This window comes from Mauremys mutica, chromosome 12, assembly GCF_020497125.1.
Source record: "Mauremys mutica isolate MM-2020 ecotype Southern chromosome 12, ASM2049712v1, whole genome shotgun sequence".
Lineage (NCBI taxonomy): Eukaryota > Metazoa > Chordata > Testudines > Geoemydidae > Mauremys > Mauremys mutica.
In genome coordinates, this window is record NC_059083.1 from 37,744,801 (window position 1) to 37,761,283 (window position 16,483).

Genomic DNA, 16,483 nt, shown 5'->3' on the forward strand with positions numbered 1-16,483 from the left:
GCCAGAGAGAGAGAGAATGACTTTATAGCCTGATAGCAAAAGCACTTTCCCCCAATACCGGAGACCCAGAATCCAGTCCCCCTGCTACAGTGCCTCTTTAATTATTTAACCCCAGGGGAACAGCTTCAAAAGGAGAGACTGAGGGAGCCCCATATCACACTGTTCCATTCTCCCTGCTGAGCAGGGTTTTTGTGAATCCCAGTGGGGCCTGATTCTGGGATTTAGTCACCTAAAGTGGCAGTTAGGGGCCTAAATCCATTGTGACTCTAGTCTATGTTGTCCATTGAAAACATGCATTTGGAGTAGGGCCCTCTTTACATTCATCCTACTAATCGGATATTCACCACAGGCCACTTCAATTTACCTTTATGATATGTGTTCCTTTCATTCTTGCAGGTCACAGTTTTCCTGAAAAAATATTAATGGAAAATCAAACCACAGTGAGTGAATTTATCCTCCTGGGACTTTCCAGTGACCCACAGATGCAGATTTTCCTCTTCCTGCTGTTTTTAGTTATTTACCTAGTCACCCTAATGGGGAATGTAATGATCATGCTGGTCATAAGGGCTGATCCTCACCTACACACCCCCATGCACTTCTTCCTCTTCCATTTATCCTTTGTTGATATCTGCTATTCCTCAGTCACGGTGCCTAATATGCTGATGAACTTCCGAGCAAAGCAAAAAACTATTTCTGTTGATGGATGCATTGCCCAGATGTTCTTCTTTTTCCTCTCAGCTGGTACAGAAATTTTCATTCTCTCAGCCATGGCGTATGACCGCTACGCTGCCATCTGTGACCCATTGCATTATGTTCAGACAATGAGCAAAGCGATCTGTGTTCAGCTGGTGATTGGTGCATGGACCATGGCCTTCTTAGGTGCCACAATTAACACAGTTTTTGCCCTCAAGTTGCATTTCTGTGGGCCAAATCAAATCAGCCATTTCAGCTGTGAGCTCCCTCTACTATTACAACTGTCCTGCACTGAGATTCTTATCAATCAAGTGCTGCTTCTCACTTCTACTGTGATACTTGGGTTGAGCTCCTTCCTCCTCACACTGATCTCCTACATTCACATCATATCCACCATCTTAAGGATACGCTCTGCGGAGGGCAGGCATAAAGCTTTCTCCACCTGCAGCTCCCACCTGATTGTGGTCAGCTTGTTGTATCTGACAGCTCTTTTCCAGTACATAAAACCCAGCTCAGTCTCCTCTGTGGTTCTGGATGAAATATTTTCCATCCAGTACAGCGTCTTGACCCCCATGTTAAACCCCATCATCTACAGCCTGAAAAACAAGGAGGTGAAAAGGGCTCTAGGAAAAATGTGGGGAAATTCAAGTTTCTCAAGTAGCGATGATGTTTTTATTTTTTATAAATAAGAACGCATGGAATGATGGATAACCATTTTTCTGGACGTTTTTCTGCTCTGATATCTCACTGACACTTTGGACCAAATCCTCAGTTGGGTCTCCTTCATCCAGGGTGAATGCTATAAACACCAGACTATACAGTCATTCACGCCTTCTCGCTCTTTCTTTCTTCTTCCCATCCCAATCTCTCTTTAATCTGGGACACTGACCACAATAGAGGTATGACTGATTGACACCAGCTGAGGATCTGGCCAAATCTGTACATAGAAGATCTTTGTCTATTACACTCTGTAGTTCTTCTAGGATATTTTCTTAAAAACCCTTATTTAATATCTGTAGCATCTTATTGGATTGATCGCTGTTAAAATCTCTAGGGTTTTCTAATAATACTAATCACTGGAGCCAATGGGTGTAATCCCTAGCTAGGTCTATATTCATAAAGGGATTTAGGCTTGAACAGGAGAGATTGAGAGAGATCCACATCAGGTATCCTATATCCCAGTGGGGAGGTCACCCACATGGGAAGGGGCATATCCCAGGCGACTACCCTAACCACTGGGATAAAAATTATGAACGGTCTCCTCCTCCTAATTCTTTCTTGTTCTCTCCCACCCCCTGCTTCTTGTAACAACACCTTAGATCGGGTTAGAGGGTTCCCAGCTGAGAATCCCAAGCAGGAGGTGCCTCCCCCCAGAGGATACAGGAACTGAACTCTATGACAGCAGCAGGGTTTTCAATACACCTCTCTCCTCACCATCTCTCATTGGCTAGGGAACCACTTCTCAAGCTGGTTTTTTAAAATCCCATTCTTAGGTACTTACCTCTCCCCATTCATTGTGCAGGGAGTCCGGGCACTGAACTCAGGTTTTGTGCATCTCAGTGATTTTCTAGGCACACAAAATTAGCTGATTTAATGCTCAGCATCACAATACCTACATCCCTTTGGGAATCTAGCCCTTGGTATAAATTGACTGAGACCCATTCAGGCAATGAAGCTAGATGGATTTACATCAAGTGGAACTCTGGCTTGTAGTGTTCATATTCTAAAGTGATTTTGTTCTCCTCAAATTTCACTCACTGTTGAGCTGGAAAGACCTTAAATTTAACTTAAGCACTAAACACAGTAGGAAATGGTGCTGGAGCTCTGCACACAGCTGAAATTCACCCTTAGAGGCAGATCTCCAGCTGGCAGAAAGCAGCATAACTCCACTGAAATAAACAGGGCAACACTGAGGTATGCCAGCTCAGGATCTTGCCTAAGCAAATAAAGATATGATATGACTCAGAATCCATCTCTTGTGAAAGTTTGACTTAAAAAGATATGGGCTGGGCTAAATGAAGAGTCAACCAATAGGCTGAGATTCTTAAAAGAGCTTAGGGAGTTAGGTACCCAACTCCTATTTGATAGGGAAAACTTAGCCCCAGCAATGTGCCAAAGGTGAGCCAGAAAGTCTGTGGAGAGGAAGACAGTGAAGCCTGATCTCTTCTGTCCCTGTCCAATGCTTTTAACCACAATACCGTCCATGTGTCCACTGGGAGTCCCATATCTCTGCCCATACCAGCCTAGTATTGACAAAATGCACTGCCGGCCCCAGTTAACAAAGACACCACCCTCTTCACCCATTTTCACTGGGATGATTTCTTTTCACATGCTTCACATAAAACGAATAGAGCTGGTTGAAAAATGGGAATATTTTCATGACATGTCCCTCTTTCTCATAAAAATTCAAATCCTTTGCAATCAGATCAGTGAATGAAAAATAGCATGACCTAATTACTTTCACCTCCTGGTTTTGCAGAGTATCCTGCCTACTACGCATCACTCCATTGGACTCTAATTTCTTTAGGACAGGAACCATGAATACTTCCATGTTTGTTAGTTCTGGTGATTTTTTTCCACATAACATCTTTTTCCAATCTGAAAGTGTGGTTACATAACAACAGACAATTTCTGTCGGAGAATCTGTATTTTAACGAAAAATATTTTTCTATGGGGGTGGAGAGCTTTGATTTCAAATTGACCTCTCAAAATGAAAGGAAAGTTTTTGTTTTAAAATGTCAAACAGAAATGAAGTGTTGTTATAGCCCTGTCACAGGGCCGTTGTGTGGGTAAAATCCATTAATGTTTGGGAGGAGCTCAGATAGCACATGAGGGCTGCAACCCAAAGACAGTGCTCTGCACTCCATTGTATTCCACAATATAGCTCTGAGGCTGGGACGTTTCAGCACTGAGCTGGATACATACAAGAGTGCGATTTTCCAAAAGCCACTAAGCTATTTAAGAGCCCAAGTCCCAGTGACTCTAGCAATGAGAGTTATGCTGCTAAATCACTTAGGTGCTTTTGAAAATCCCACCCTAAGGGCCAGATTTCCAACAACCTGGCACCCACAACTGAGGACAGATTTTCCCAAAAAGCTCCCCTCCCATTTAGGCAATGAAAAGAGCCACTTTTTCAAAAACGTTCATCAGCCAGCAACTCTTAAGTGGCACTTAGAGACAGATTTTTGACACAGCTCATCACCTACTGTGCTGAACTGTTTTGAAAACATGGTCCTTAGTTTGTGCCCTCCCTTGGCCATCAGCCCTCAGTTCATGAGAACTAGCTGCTCTCTTTCTTCCTCTGCTCTGCCTCTCCATCCTGGCCTGAGCATTCAGGCCTAAATATACACATTATCCATTCACCAGCTCCCTCAGCTCTATGGGAAGACACATTTGTCCTCTCTGCCTGAGCCTGCAGACAGCCTGAGACAATAACTCTGAGAGACAGGAGTTGCCCTGAGAATTACCAATACCACAACGCTTGACTGAGTCTGCACAGAGCCAGAGACAATCATGCTCAGAGGGGACATCTGCCTTGAGTGTAATCGACGCAGCAACATCTGCCTGAATCCGCAGAGAGCCCGAGATAGTAGCTCTTAGCGGAGAGAACTGCACCATTCATCTTAATGGAGTGTTGCATCCACTGGTTATGGGCGGACCCCACCACCCCCACCTCAGCAGGGGACACTGTGCTGCATTACAAGAGTGTTCTATAAATGAGAGATGTCTGTATCTACGTCAATAGTTAATGACTGAGGCGTCAGTAGGTGGCGCTCCTGAATATGCACCTTTGTAGGAGTGAACAAACTTCTTGTTGTGGGTGTACTGCAAATGGCTTCCTCTCTGCAGCTCTCTCCAGGCAGCTCTTAACAGCCATCACAGCCGAGGGTCTCCAGTTGATTGTAATGTGGACTTGGATAAACCACTAGCAAGCGATTGGCCATGAGTTAAGCCCAGGATTGGCTGGGTACGCAAGCGGTAGGCAGTGCAAACTGGTGGTCCATTTCCTCATTGCACGTAACATTGCAAGTCCTAGGGGAGTGCCCCCCACCCAGGCATGTGACGTACATGCTTTCGAATAGCACAAAGTCTCCAACCAATAAGGCCGGCATATGTGTGTAACTTAAGACCGCACGGTAAAAAAAAAAGAGGGGGGAGATGTCCTCATAAAACTTAAATCTGTGTAGAGTTGAGACCATAGCATAAAAAAGTGGGAAAAGTAACTCCTCATAAAAGGCTGACAGGTATTTGGGGGGGAAGACATAATTTCTCCTCAAGGTCAGCAACCAGGGTGACTAAAAACCCATGGCATCAAAAGGAGAGGCAATAATCAGGCCTCGAAAGTACTTGGAATATAAACTTGTTAAAACTCGGCAGGCAACAGCTAAAAAAGCAAACTACTCTGCAGCCGGACCAGAGACAGATCTGGTTACTTGGTGGAATCATCAGAAAAGTGACAAAACAGACAAAGCAGTAATAGTTATACTGGATATTCTTAACATAAATAAGAAAAAATTGCAACTTTAAGATCTCAAAACCAAGCTCTGAAAGATAAGAGCCTGTGCTCTAAAATATGTAACTGTCTGGAAACTGGAAAAAATCCCAAAGCAAAAGAATCACCATGCCTGGGACACACCTCCAGACTGGGAGGAGGAGAGCACACTCCTGGCATTTGCCAGCCAACTGCTCCACCAATTAACTATCTGTGGGAAAACTCAGCAGCACAAAACAAAGGGGAGGAATCAGAACCCCTTGCATACATTTCTTCGCATAACAGGCCAAATTTGAGCACCCACAGAAATAATAAAGAAGCACCACAAGAATTAATTGCCCCAGGGAAGCAAGTACAGCATATCGCTTCAATCAAAACACAGCTAAGAAGGTTCAGAAATGTTAATGCGGAGGGTGAACCAGTAAGGGGACTTAAAACAGAAACAACTGAAATTTACCATCCCTTCACCCCCAGGAAAAACAGGCACTACTGTCTGATTTACCCGAACTCAAGCATAATAACAAGAATACTAAGTTCTGGGACAAGCTGGATGGCCTGATTGAAATACATGGCATCCATAGGAAGGTAGCAGCAACCACACCCTCCAAGGAAATTGTAGCAGTTCATGCAGTCAGAACCACTACCTGCTTCACTTGCAATAAGCCTGGACATCTGGCACTTGACTGTAAAAATAAAAATAAAATCAAAATATGCAGTAATTGTAAAAGGAGCTCGGGGAAGTAATCAACCCCAGAGCAAGCTGCATTGAATGGGCCAAAGGGTCCAAACAGGAAAGATCATCTCAAAATATAGCCATGACTGCCAGTAATAGGGTAATAATATCAGAGTGGGGGTGAGGGGGGAAGACCAGTAAAAACCCTGTGTTCCCTTCAACCTGAAGTGTGAGCAACAGATAAAAAAATTTGTGGGCTAGTAAACATGAAGCCTATATCTGTAGAAGGACCAACTCACAAAGCCCACAGGCAGTACCCAATTAAACCAGAAGCCTTGAAGGCAGTTAAAGATATAGTCACTAATTTGAAATCTAGAGGGATAATTAAAAAAAACCACCTCCACAACTAACTCCCCAATTTAGCCCGTCAGGAAGCCAGACAGGACCTAAAAATTAACTATAGACTACACCCACCTTAACTGGGTGACTCCAAAGGCATATCCTATTGTGGCAAGCCCTGCCACTATTCTGAATTTGCTCACACCAGGACACTCGGTATTTTCCATCCTGGATGTAGCTAATGGATTTTGGAGAATTCCCCTTGCAAAAGAGAGTCAGGAGAAATTTGCATTTACAGTAGGAGACCAGCAGTACACTTGAACCTGAGTACCTCAGGGGTTCCATAATTCTCCCTCCATATTCCACAGGGCTATGGTAGAAGTAATAGCACGAGTACCTTTGGAAGGGGATACTGTGATACTGCAGTATGCAAATAATTTGCTAATTGCCAGTTCAAATGAAAAGGACCATCTAAAAACCCTAAACAGACTGTTCATGTATCTTTGTAAGGCAGGATTTAAATTAAGCCCTAAGAAAGCTCAATTGCAACAGCAGCAAGTTTTATACCTAGAGTATAACATTTCCAAGGAAAAAAAAGCACTCACAGTAGACAGAAAGCAGGCAATTAGAGGGTTAAAAAAACCACAGACAGTTAAGGAAGTCGAGAAGGTCCTGGAACTCCTTAATTTCTGTAGAACATATATAGCGGAGTACTCAGAAATGGTGGAACCAATTCAACCCTCAATAGAGGGGGAAAGCCTGCAAATAAGTTAGTAATATGGGGCACAAAGCAAAAAATGGCATTTATAAAAATAAAACAGGCTTTAGCCTCTGCCCCCAGCCTGGGCTTACCGGATATGGGAAAGCCGTTCCACCTTTACTGCAGACACAGCGGGACCCAGTACTCAGCTGTTCTAACCCAGCTTCAGGGAGACAGACAGCGTCTGGTACCATATACCTATATACTATAAAACCCCCTGTATTCCAGGGATTACCGGTGTGCGTAGCAGCTCTAGATTGTGCTACATGATCTGTGAAAGCGTGTGAATCATACACTCTCACAGGGAAATTAGTGCTCCATACACCCCATACACTTATTAATCCCCTCAACACCAGGTGACTAAGATCTGTAAGAGATGCCCGCAGAAGTCAGTGAAAATCAACATTGTGCTTGCAAAACCCTAACTTCTCCATAGTAAAAAATAAGAAAATAAATGTAGCCAAATGTCTGAACACAGATGGAGAGGTACACAAATGTCTTATAAATAATAAAAAAAAAAGTATGAGGGTCCTTCTAACTACTAATACATGTGCAAAAATTGGGGGAAAATTGGGAACATTTTGGTGTCACCAAAATCAGTTAAAATTGTTTCAATCAGCATCTGTCAATACTAAGAAAGTTTCCACAGATGTCTCCACAGGTAAACAACAAAAGGTAAAAGAGAAAGGACTGAAGGGTGACCAGGACAACCAGAACGACCATGGGGAGGCTTCTGCTGTGGCTCCTGCTGTCCCTGTGGTGCATGAGGAAGGACACAAGTAGTGTGCCATGTGTGACGGGAACTACAAAGTCTTGAGCTATCACTCATTTGAACACAGTTACATGGCATATTGCCATGATGGCTTGAGAGGAAACACACAGACCTTGATACTGGAATTTGTGTGGGATTTTGTGAAAAAGAAACCAAACACTCATGAAAAATTATGTGCCAGTTATACTGACATAGTACCAGTTAAGGTTGGGCCTGCTGAATCAGGATGGGGCTTACCACTTAAAGCATGGATGGAGGTAACCCCAAAGGCATGGCATACATTTGTTAAACGATGGCCCAAATTAGAATGTCCACGACTGGTAACAATTAACCGGGTTATCAGGCACAGAGTGGAACCACCCGACTGTGTGTCATGCCCTGAACAAATCCCTGTTCCAAAACCAGGATTGATAATGATAGGACCAGTACTACTGGTCCTCACTACAGGGTAGAGGTGCATATTCCTTTAAAGGAAGTGAACAGAAAATGTGCAAAGATCAGGCCTCCAATGAGTAGAAACATCACTAGCTTAACAAACCAAATTGGCGAGCGCTTAACTAGACAGAAGAGGAGATTACTAAATACCCTTGCAGGAAGGATTGGTGCAGGAAATTCTGTGTACTTGCCCATATAATTTTCTAACAAATCTGTCTAGGTTCAAAGTGGCCATTACTGAGAAACTGGTGCACACGGAGCTGGTCCAGATGAACGGTACCTACTGGTGTGTGACTGCCCTGAACCACTCCATTGAGATAAATGGAAAGCCCTGCCTCTCGAGACATCCATCCATGTGCATGACGGTTCCCTGAAGGTCAACCCTGACTGTTGACGGGACGCGACTCCACTGTACTCCGCCAATGATGGGTGACCTAATATGGGATCCAGAATGGCACTACGGCAGTAAGTATCTAGAGGAGGGTCTACAGGGCCTGCAGGCGAAGATCAAGGAGTTGGTGGCCGAGGGCCAGAGGCATATTGGGGAAGGCCGTCTGAGGTACACTCAGATAGGGGAAACCATGGACAGGCCCGATGTGAAGTACTCGAAGGCAAGGAACCAGGCAGTGGAGGTTAAAGCGATGATTATGGGCAATGCCATCTCAGGTGACAAGGTCCCCTAGGGATAGATCTGGGTGCTATTTTGTCAAATTATGTGGGGAGTGTCTATCCTGACATGCTTGATGGTACTGGTGCTTTATCGGCAACTCAGCAGTAGGCTGGGTACATTAAAATTGGTATATTTAACCTGGCGGGTTAGGGAGCCCTAGGGTCAAGAGGAGGGACTGAAGGGTTAAAATCCATGTGCATTTTATATAACAACCTGGTATATGAATTGTGCGAGCTCTTTCTCAGACCCAAAGTCCAGAGTTTGGTCAAGAGACCAGAGGCCTAGCAAATAGTGATTAGCTAAGAGAAAACTGGGGTAAACACATAATCTTGTTTATCTGAAATAGGCCTGGTCAGCAAATTGCCAGGTGTTGGAGCTAAGAACTAAATAATTGTGTCTTATTCAGAGTTGCAAATTAAACAAAGGATCCCTGTTCCTATTGTGTCAGTCTCTTCTGTAGGGAATGTTCTTCCCACAGATCCAACCTTGAGTTTATGAAAAGTTGGCACGTCAGTATAAGACATGGCAGCCTTCCACCTCCCTTCCCAGGGACCAATGCCTGCCTTAAGACATAAAGGGGACAATCTTTATTGCCATATACTTTCACTGTTTCTTTGCTTTAACCCCTAGGAATGTACCTGTTGGACAATCAAAGGAATTGCTCCATTTTTATGGACCCCAAATCAGAATTCAACATATATATTTTATACTAATAACATTTCATCAAAGTATTAATTAAATGTTAACTTGCTAACTTAAGACCATGGGCGGAGACATTATGTAACCTTTTAACCATTGGTTAATGTGCTATCTTGTCTTGCTGCAAAACCTATCCCGGGGTGTGGAACTGCCTACCCTGTCACTTTCCCCAGCCCATGGAAAATCTATATATTCTATTGTAATCAATTGATTGACAGTGTCTCTGAGCCTAATAGGCCAGGTGACAGTCCGCCAGTGATGTGTGTAATAAACTCCTATGCTTGGCCTCTACACGGTGTGAATTTATGTCCTTCAGCTTGTACGGACATTATCACAATAGTGTGTAGAGTATGAACAAAGGGATATATTAAGAACATAAGAACGGCCATACTGGGACAGACCAAAGGTCCATCAAGCCCAGTATCCTGTCCTCTCACAGCGGCCAATGGGAATGAACAGACAGGTGATCAAGTGAGCCATGGCCTGTCACCCAATCTCAGCTTCGGGCAAGCACAGAGGCGAGGGATACCATTCCTACCCACCCTGGCTAATAGCCATTGATCGATCTATCTTCCATGAATCTATCTAGCTCCCTTTTGAACCCCCTTATAGTACTGGTCTTCACAACACCCTCTGGCAAGGTGTTCCAGAGGTTGACAGTTTGTTGCGTGAAAAAATACTTTCTTGTGTTTGTTTTTTTTAAACCAGCTACTGATTAATTTCATTTGGTGGCCCTTTGTTCTTGTATTATGAGAAGGAGTAAATAACACTTATGTACTTTCTCTACACCACTCATGATTTTCTAGACCTCTATCATATCCCCAATTAGTCACCTCTTTTCCAAGCTGAAAAGTCCCAGTCTTATTAATCTCCCCTCATACAGAATCCCTAATAATTTTTGTTGCCTTTTTCTGAAACTGTTACTATTCCAATATATCTTTTTTGAGATGGGGTGACCACATTTGCAAACAGTATTCAAGGTGTGGGTGTACCATGAATTTATATAGAGGCAATATGATATTTTCTGTCTTATTATCTATCTCCTATTTAATGATTCCCAAGATTCTGTTCACTGTTTTGACTGCTACTGCACATTGAGTGGAAGATTTCAGAAAACTATCCACAATGGCTCCAAAATTTCTTTCTTACGCTGTAACAGCTAATTGACACCCCATCATTGTATATTATATGTTTTCCAAGGTGCATTACTTTGCATTTATTGACATTAAATTCATTTCATTTTGTTGCCCAGTCATCCAGTTTTGTGAGATCCTTTTGTAGCTCTTCGCAGTCTGCTGGGACTTAAGTATGTCAGAGAAAAACACAGTTCTTGCTTTTTCTTTGGGTGCAGCAGTTTTCTTTGATTATCTGAAAGACAAAAACAGATGTCTACCCTTCTGGGCAGTCAATCATTGCTTAAAATATACAAATACCCTTGTTGATTTCAGGCAAAACAGAGGAATTACCCCATGTTTTCTTGTATTTGTTTCATAGGCAGCCCATGTTTCAGTGGCTTCTACCTTATCACTTAGATAATTTGCATTAATACAGTTGCTTTCTGGCTTGCTTCTGGATCCAAAGCTATTCACAGCTTAAAGATTCTTACCTTAAAAGGGACATAATTAACTTTACCAGTTTTCAAACACTGAAAGAAAAGGACTTCTTATAGTGCCCCTTAGAGCCTAATAGGATTTCAATTACGTAGCACTGTATACATTTCTTTAGCTAATTCGACTAAATTATTCATAGCCAAATAATTGCAATCTAATAATTTCTTTGCCTGGATTTATTTACAAACATTTCAAAGACACCAAGAACTTTCCTCTTTAGCGTTTTTACAAAGTTCAACTGCTGTTCCCTCCAGCAATACAGAGTTAACTTCTCACTTCTTCCTTAAATCACTTGCTTGTCTCCCAACAGCCACTTTTATCAACTCAAATCACCATTCCAAGTATTGTCCTAGGTGTTTGAAATCCCCATGCTTATACTTACTTACTTCTTCCTTCCACTACACCCTAAAAATTTTCCAACCTGTTTTCCAATCTCTCTGTCTGTTGCCTGCCCGCTTGGGCCCGATCCTGCTTTTCTCGCTGAACCGTCCCTTCCATGGGCACCGGCTTGTTCCAATACCAGTTTAGCTAGGAGGGTGGGCTTCTCAACTAGCCCCCACCCTTCCTGGTCTCTTCTCTTAAACATTCTTACTCACAAGGCTACCCGAGTCCTCCCTCGTGAGGCTTGCCACCTGGGCAAAAACGCATGGCCCATTGGCGTTTAACTATTCAATTTCCTCTTGTAGCAAACACACTGCTGTTACGGCATATGCTGAGCACAAATGGTTAAATTTTAACAAATCCCTGAAGGACCGGTACTTGCTTAGCCAGGGCTTCCTTTTCTAACTGGAAGTCCTGTCTCAAGGCCTGCAACTTGCCCTGGGCGCAGGTTTGAGTTGCTGCCTGGTTCATGATCTATGATCTTAATTGCTCAATTCTAGTTATCAAGTACACATCTCTTCCCTTTTCTCCAACTACTCTATTTCCCAGTCCTGCTACGACTGGGGGTAGATCCACCTGCCACCCTTCCCGGTCAACCAGGGTGGAGAGAGGAATTCTAAACCCTTTTCCAGTTCTCAGACCTACTGCGGCTGAGAGTGGGCACACCTTTAATCATGCAATCCTCAACATATAACACCAACAGTACCAAACAAAGCAAACATACAATAACAAGGGTAAACCAAATAGATGGTGTAAATTCTGCAGGGCTCCCCCATTCTCAATTGCTCACCAAAATGTGACAAATTTCTGTTACCAATCTATCCCTCATGTCAGGTGATCAGGCTGACACTGCAGGACATTGGGGGAAGATAAACAAAACACACCATATAACCGAATTTTAAAGCTTCATTAAAAATAATAAAACAACAATTGAGAGTGTTGGGAACGCTCCCACATCACTCAGGAAAAACATGAATGCCCCAAGCCCTAAGCCACTTTAATACTCACACATGTCTAGACTGGCCACGTCTATGTATAACATTCAGAGAAGGGGAATAGGTGGACGGGAGATTATCCTGTATACAGCTTGTCCAGAAATTCCAACATGCTTCCGCTCTTGGGAGGGCTGTTCTTTTACACCCTGGAATCTCCTGCGGTGTCTCTTTCAGAGATTCCAGTCCAGGTCAGCTGCCTGTGGCTTCTCCAGTGTCACCAAGCCACACCGGCTCCGGGGTCGCAAAGGCACACTGTTGGATCTCACTGGACAGTTAAGCTTTGCAAATGTAATCTCAGTTCTGTAACTTGTATTGCCTTTGGTTTGCATCTGTCTATATTTTTTCCACAGCCAGCTGGGGCCGAAAGCAGTTTTTTCTTTGTACTTAGCATAGTCTGCATTGATTCTTGACCTTGAACGCAGAGCAACTTTCTCTTTATCTCTGGGCCAAGCTGAATTTCAAATTAACCCATTCCTTTCCTCAATAGACAAATTGCTCACACTGTGTCAGAGGCTCTTCTTTGGTGATTAAAAGCTCCTCTGAGATGTATGATCTTATCTAGATTGAAGGTACCTTCTAATGGGCATTGTTTAGATTTTCACGCGTGTAAAGATTCCAATTCTCTAAATACCTGCAGGTTTTAGGACCATAATGTACATACATGTAATATGCTGGGGTACCCTTGGGGGTGAGGTTCAATGTTTAGACTGTCCCTCACCCATTTTCCACATACACACACGGGGGGGGGGGGTGCCCTGTCCGTGCTAGCGGCCCATAAACTAAGGATCTCTCCCTACAGGGTACTCACACAGGAGAGACTAACGAGGATGACCACGACTCTCCTACACTTCCCTTCAGCAAAGAGCATTGGCTAGTCTCTGGGAGACGGCGCTGCTTACTCTGATTGCGTCCAATTAGATGATCAGACTGTCAGTAGCCCACACAGAAAGGAAAGAGGAGGGAAGATGGGTTCACACGCTCCTAGACCCAGGTAGCTTCCTCACTGGACGATGCCAGGCCGAGTCAGCCCACCGTGGGTCGGATCTCCTAAAGATCCACTAGTTACCGGGTTTGTGTTAGAGTAGTCCTGGTCACGAGCTTTCACTTCACAGGGTACTATGGGCGTCTTCCAGTAACAGTCACTCACACTGGTGTACACACACACACACACCAAGGCCTTTATTTCCTATTACCCCGATGCATCTTTACCTTACGTCCGGACCCAATACCATGAGGCAGTATGACAACCCCTCTTGAGGCGGTAAAAACCCCTCAGCACCGGTGCATACCTAATGCATTTACCTATGCATTAACTTTGTTGGCCAACCCAGCAGTTCCCCAGTACTGCTATAAACTAACCTTGTTGGGGACTTTCCCCAATACCACTCTGCATTTGATCTTGCTGCACAGTCAATAAGTTCAGATGGCGTGAGCCCAACAGAGACAGACGTCCCCATGGACAGTCCTCCTCCGATATCCCAATAGAGATTTCAAAAGGTCTCATACCTCTCATGTGGCGCCATGGGGTTTGAAGGGGAATGATCCGTAGTAGCCATCTGTGGGTCCATGGGTGTTGCCACCCTGGACGAGCCCCCAAATTGTCGGAGAAAAACTCAGTTCTCACTTTTTCTTGGGTGCAGCAATATCAAATACTTTATTATTTCTCCAGTAATTACAATAGAGGGAGGGAGTGCCCTAGGACACAGGGTCGCCCCAGTCCCGGACAGGTCTCTCAACAGGTAAACAATTACAGCAAGCCTTTATACCTTTGTTACAGACAATAACAAGCAATAATACAGACAATAATGAGCAACAACTGCATTTTGTTTACACATAAGCCATCCTGCTATCTTATTTTTCTCACTTCTAGGAGACGCCAATCTACATATTTGGTTATCAGTTGCAAGGTCCTAATAACTTCTCACACAGTTTCTTTCCCTCTTGCCTCACACCATCCTCACTTCTACAAGTCTCACGTCATTAGGGTTACAGTGTGGCCTAACTCTTGCTAACTACTAGCCTGACTTTTGCTAACTGACTGACATGCATTAAGATCCCCTTCAAATCCTTGTTAATTCTTTCCCTACTTCCACAACTATCTTGAGTAGTTTTGTATCATCTGCAAATTTTGCCACCTTACTGTTTACCCCATTTATGAATATATTCAAAAGGACTGGTCTCAGTACAGATCTTTGGGGGACACCACTATTTTCCTCCCTTCGTTCTGAAAACTGACCATTTTCTCCTTTCTTTTGGTTCTTATCATTAAACCAGTTACCAATCCATGAGAGGACCTTCCCTCTTATCCCATAACCGATTACTTTGCTTAAAAGTCTTTGGTGAGGGATCTTGTCAAAGGCTTTCTGAAAATCTAAATACACTATATCCACTGGATCTTGTTTGTCCTCATACTTGTTGACCCACTCAAAGAATTCTAGTAGACTGATGAGGCATGATTTCTCTTTACAAAAACCATGTTGATTATTTCCCAAAAAATATGTTCATCTATGTGTCTGAAAATTTTGTTATTTACAATAGTTTTAACCCGTTTGCCTGGTAATGAAGTGAGGTTTACTCACCTGTAGTTGCCACGGTGACCTCTGCAGCCTTTTTTCAAAATTGGTGTCACATTAGCTACCCTCCAGTCATTTGGTACAGAAGCTGATTTAAATGATAGGTTACAGATGACAGTTAGTAGTCCTGCAATTTCACATTTGAGTTACTTCAGAACTCTTGGGTGAATACCATCAGGTCCTGGAGACTTATTACTGTTTAGTTTATCAATTTGTTCTAAAACCTCCTCTAATGACACCTCAGTTTGGGACAGTTCCTGAAATCTGTTAACCAAAAAGGCTCAGGTTTGGGAATCTCCCTCACATCCTCAACAGTGAAGATCGATGCAAAGAATTCATTTAGTTTCTCTGCAATGGCCTTATGATCTCTGAGTGCTCCTTTTGCATCTGGGTTGTCCAGTGGCCTCACTAGTTGTTTGCAGTCTTTCTGCAAGGTAGGTGAGGTAACATCTTTTATTGGAGCAACTTCTGCTGGTGGAAGCCGCAAGCTTTCACACTTCTCAGAGCTCTTCCTCAGGTCTTGAGAAGAGAACCAGAGTGTCCAAGCTAAATAGAAGATGGGACAGATTGTTACACTAAGGAGATCACACGTGTTGTAGGAGACCACTTAAAATGAAATGGATAATTAACGTGAAGTAGGTGATTAACACTCTGCAGAGTAGGCATCATGGACGCAGACTCCAAAGGAGCTACAGCCAATTTACACATGCTGGGCAACTAATACGAATTACAGGTGTTTAAAATGTCATGCAGCGTTGCATCTGCAGCCCAATGAGCCTTTTAGTTTAGTGCTGTCTGCAGTAAGAGGAAAAACAATGTAAATGTTGAGAAAGAAAGAAAGAAAGAAAGAAAGAAAGATTCTGGGCCATTCATCCCAACAGAAGTTGAAGATCAGATACAGAAAATCTTAGCAACGCTGAATTCCTCCAAAGTTCTACCCTGAGTAGAAATGAATCTGTCCATTGCCATTAAAAGTTTCACTAGTAATTAAACCCAATGGGCAAAGAGCTAAGAAAGCGCAGACAGGTTAGAACTTTGGAATCAGCTTTAGATCAACTTCACATGCAAAGAATATGGTTTTGAAACTATGTAGTGGGCCAGATCCCCAGCTGGTGTAAACAAGCATACCTCCATTCAAATCACAGGACCAGATTCCCAGTTGGAATAAATAGTCCCAACTACTCTGAAGTCAATGGAACTGTATCAATTTCCACTGGCTTTGTACCTGGCCCTTAGTTTTTAGTCTTTGCCTCTGGGTACCTCCTAGTGATCAGCTTCAGGTAACCAGGTCAGCCTGAGCAGCAGGTACCTCTGGTTGCAGCATCCCAGGAGATGCTGGTGCAATGCAAGAGAAAAAAAAATCTCTCTGTTGGCCCAGAGGTAATTATGTG

General features: G+C 43.4%; 1 protein-coding gene across 1 annotated transcript; it reads left to right on the forward strand.

Annotated features, from left to right (window-relative positions):
- The first annotated feature begins 422 nt into the window (after window positions 1-422).
- LOC123346188 (olfactory receptor 8S1-like) lies at window positions 423-1,354 on the forward strand. The gene is given in 2 exon segments (XM_044983443.1): window positions 423-1,326; window positions 1,329-1,354. Coding segments are annotated over 2 exon segments (930 nt in total).
- The last annotated feature ends 15,129 nt before the right edge of the window (window positions 1,355-16,483 follow it).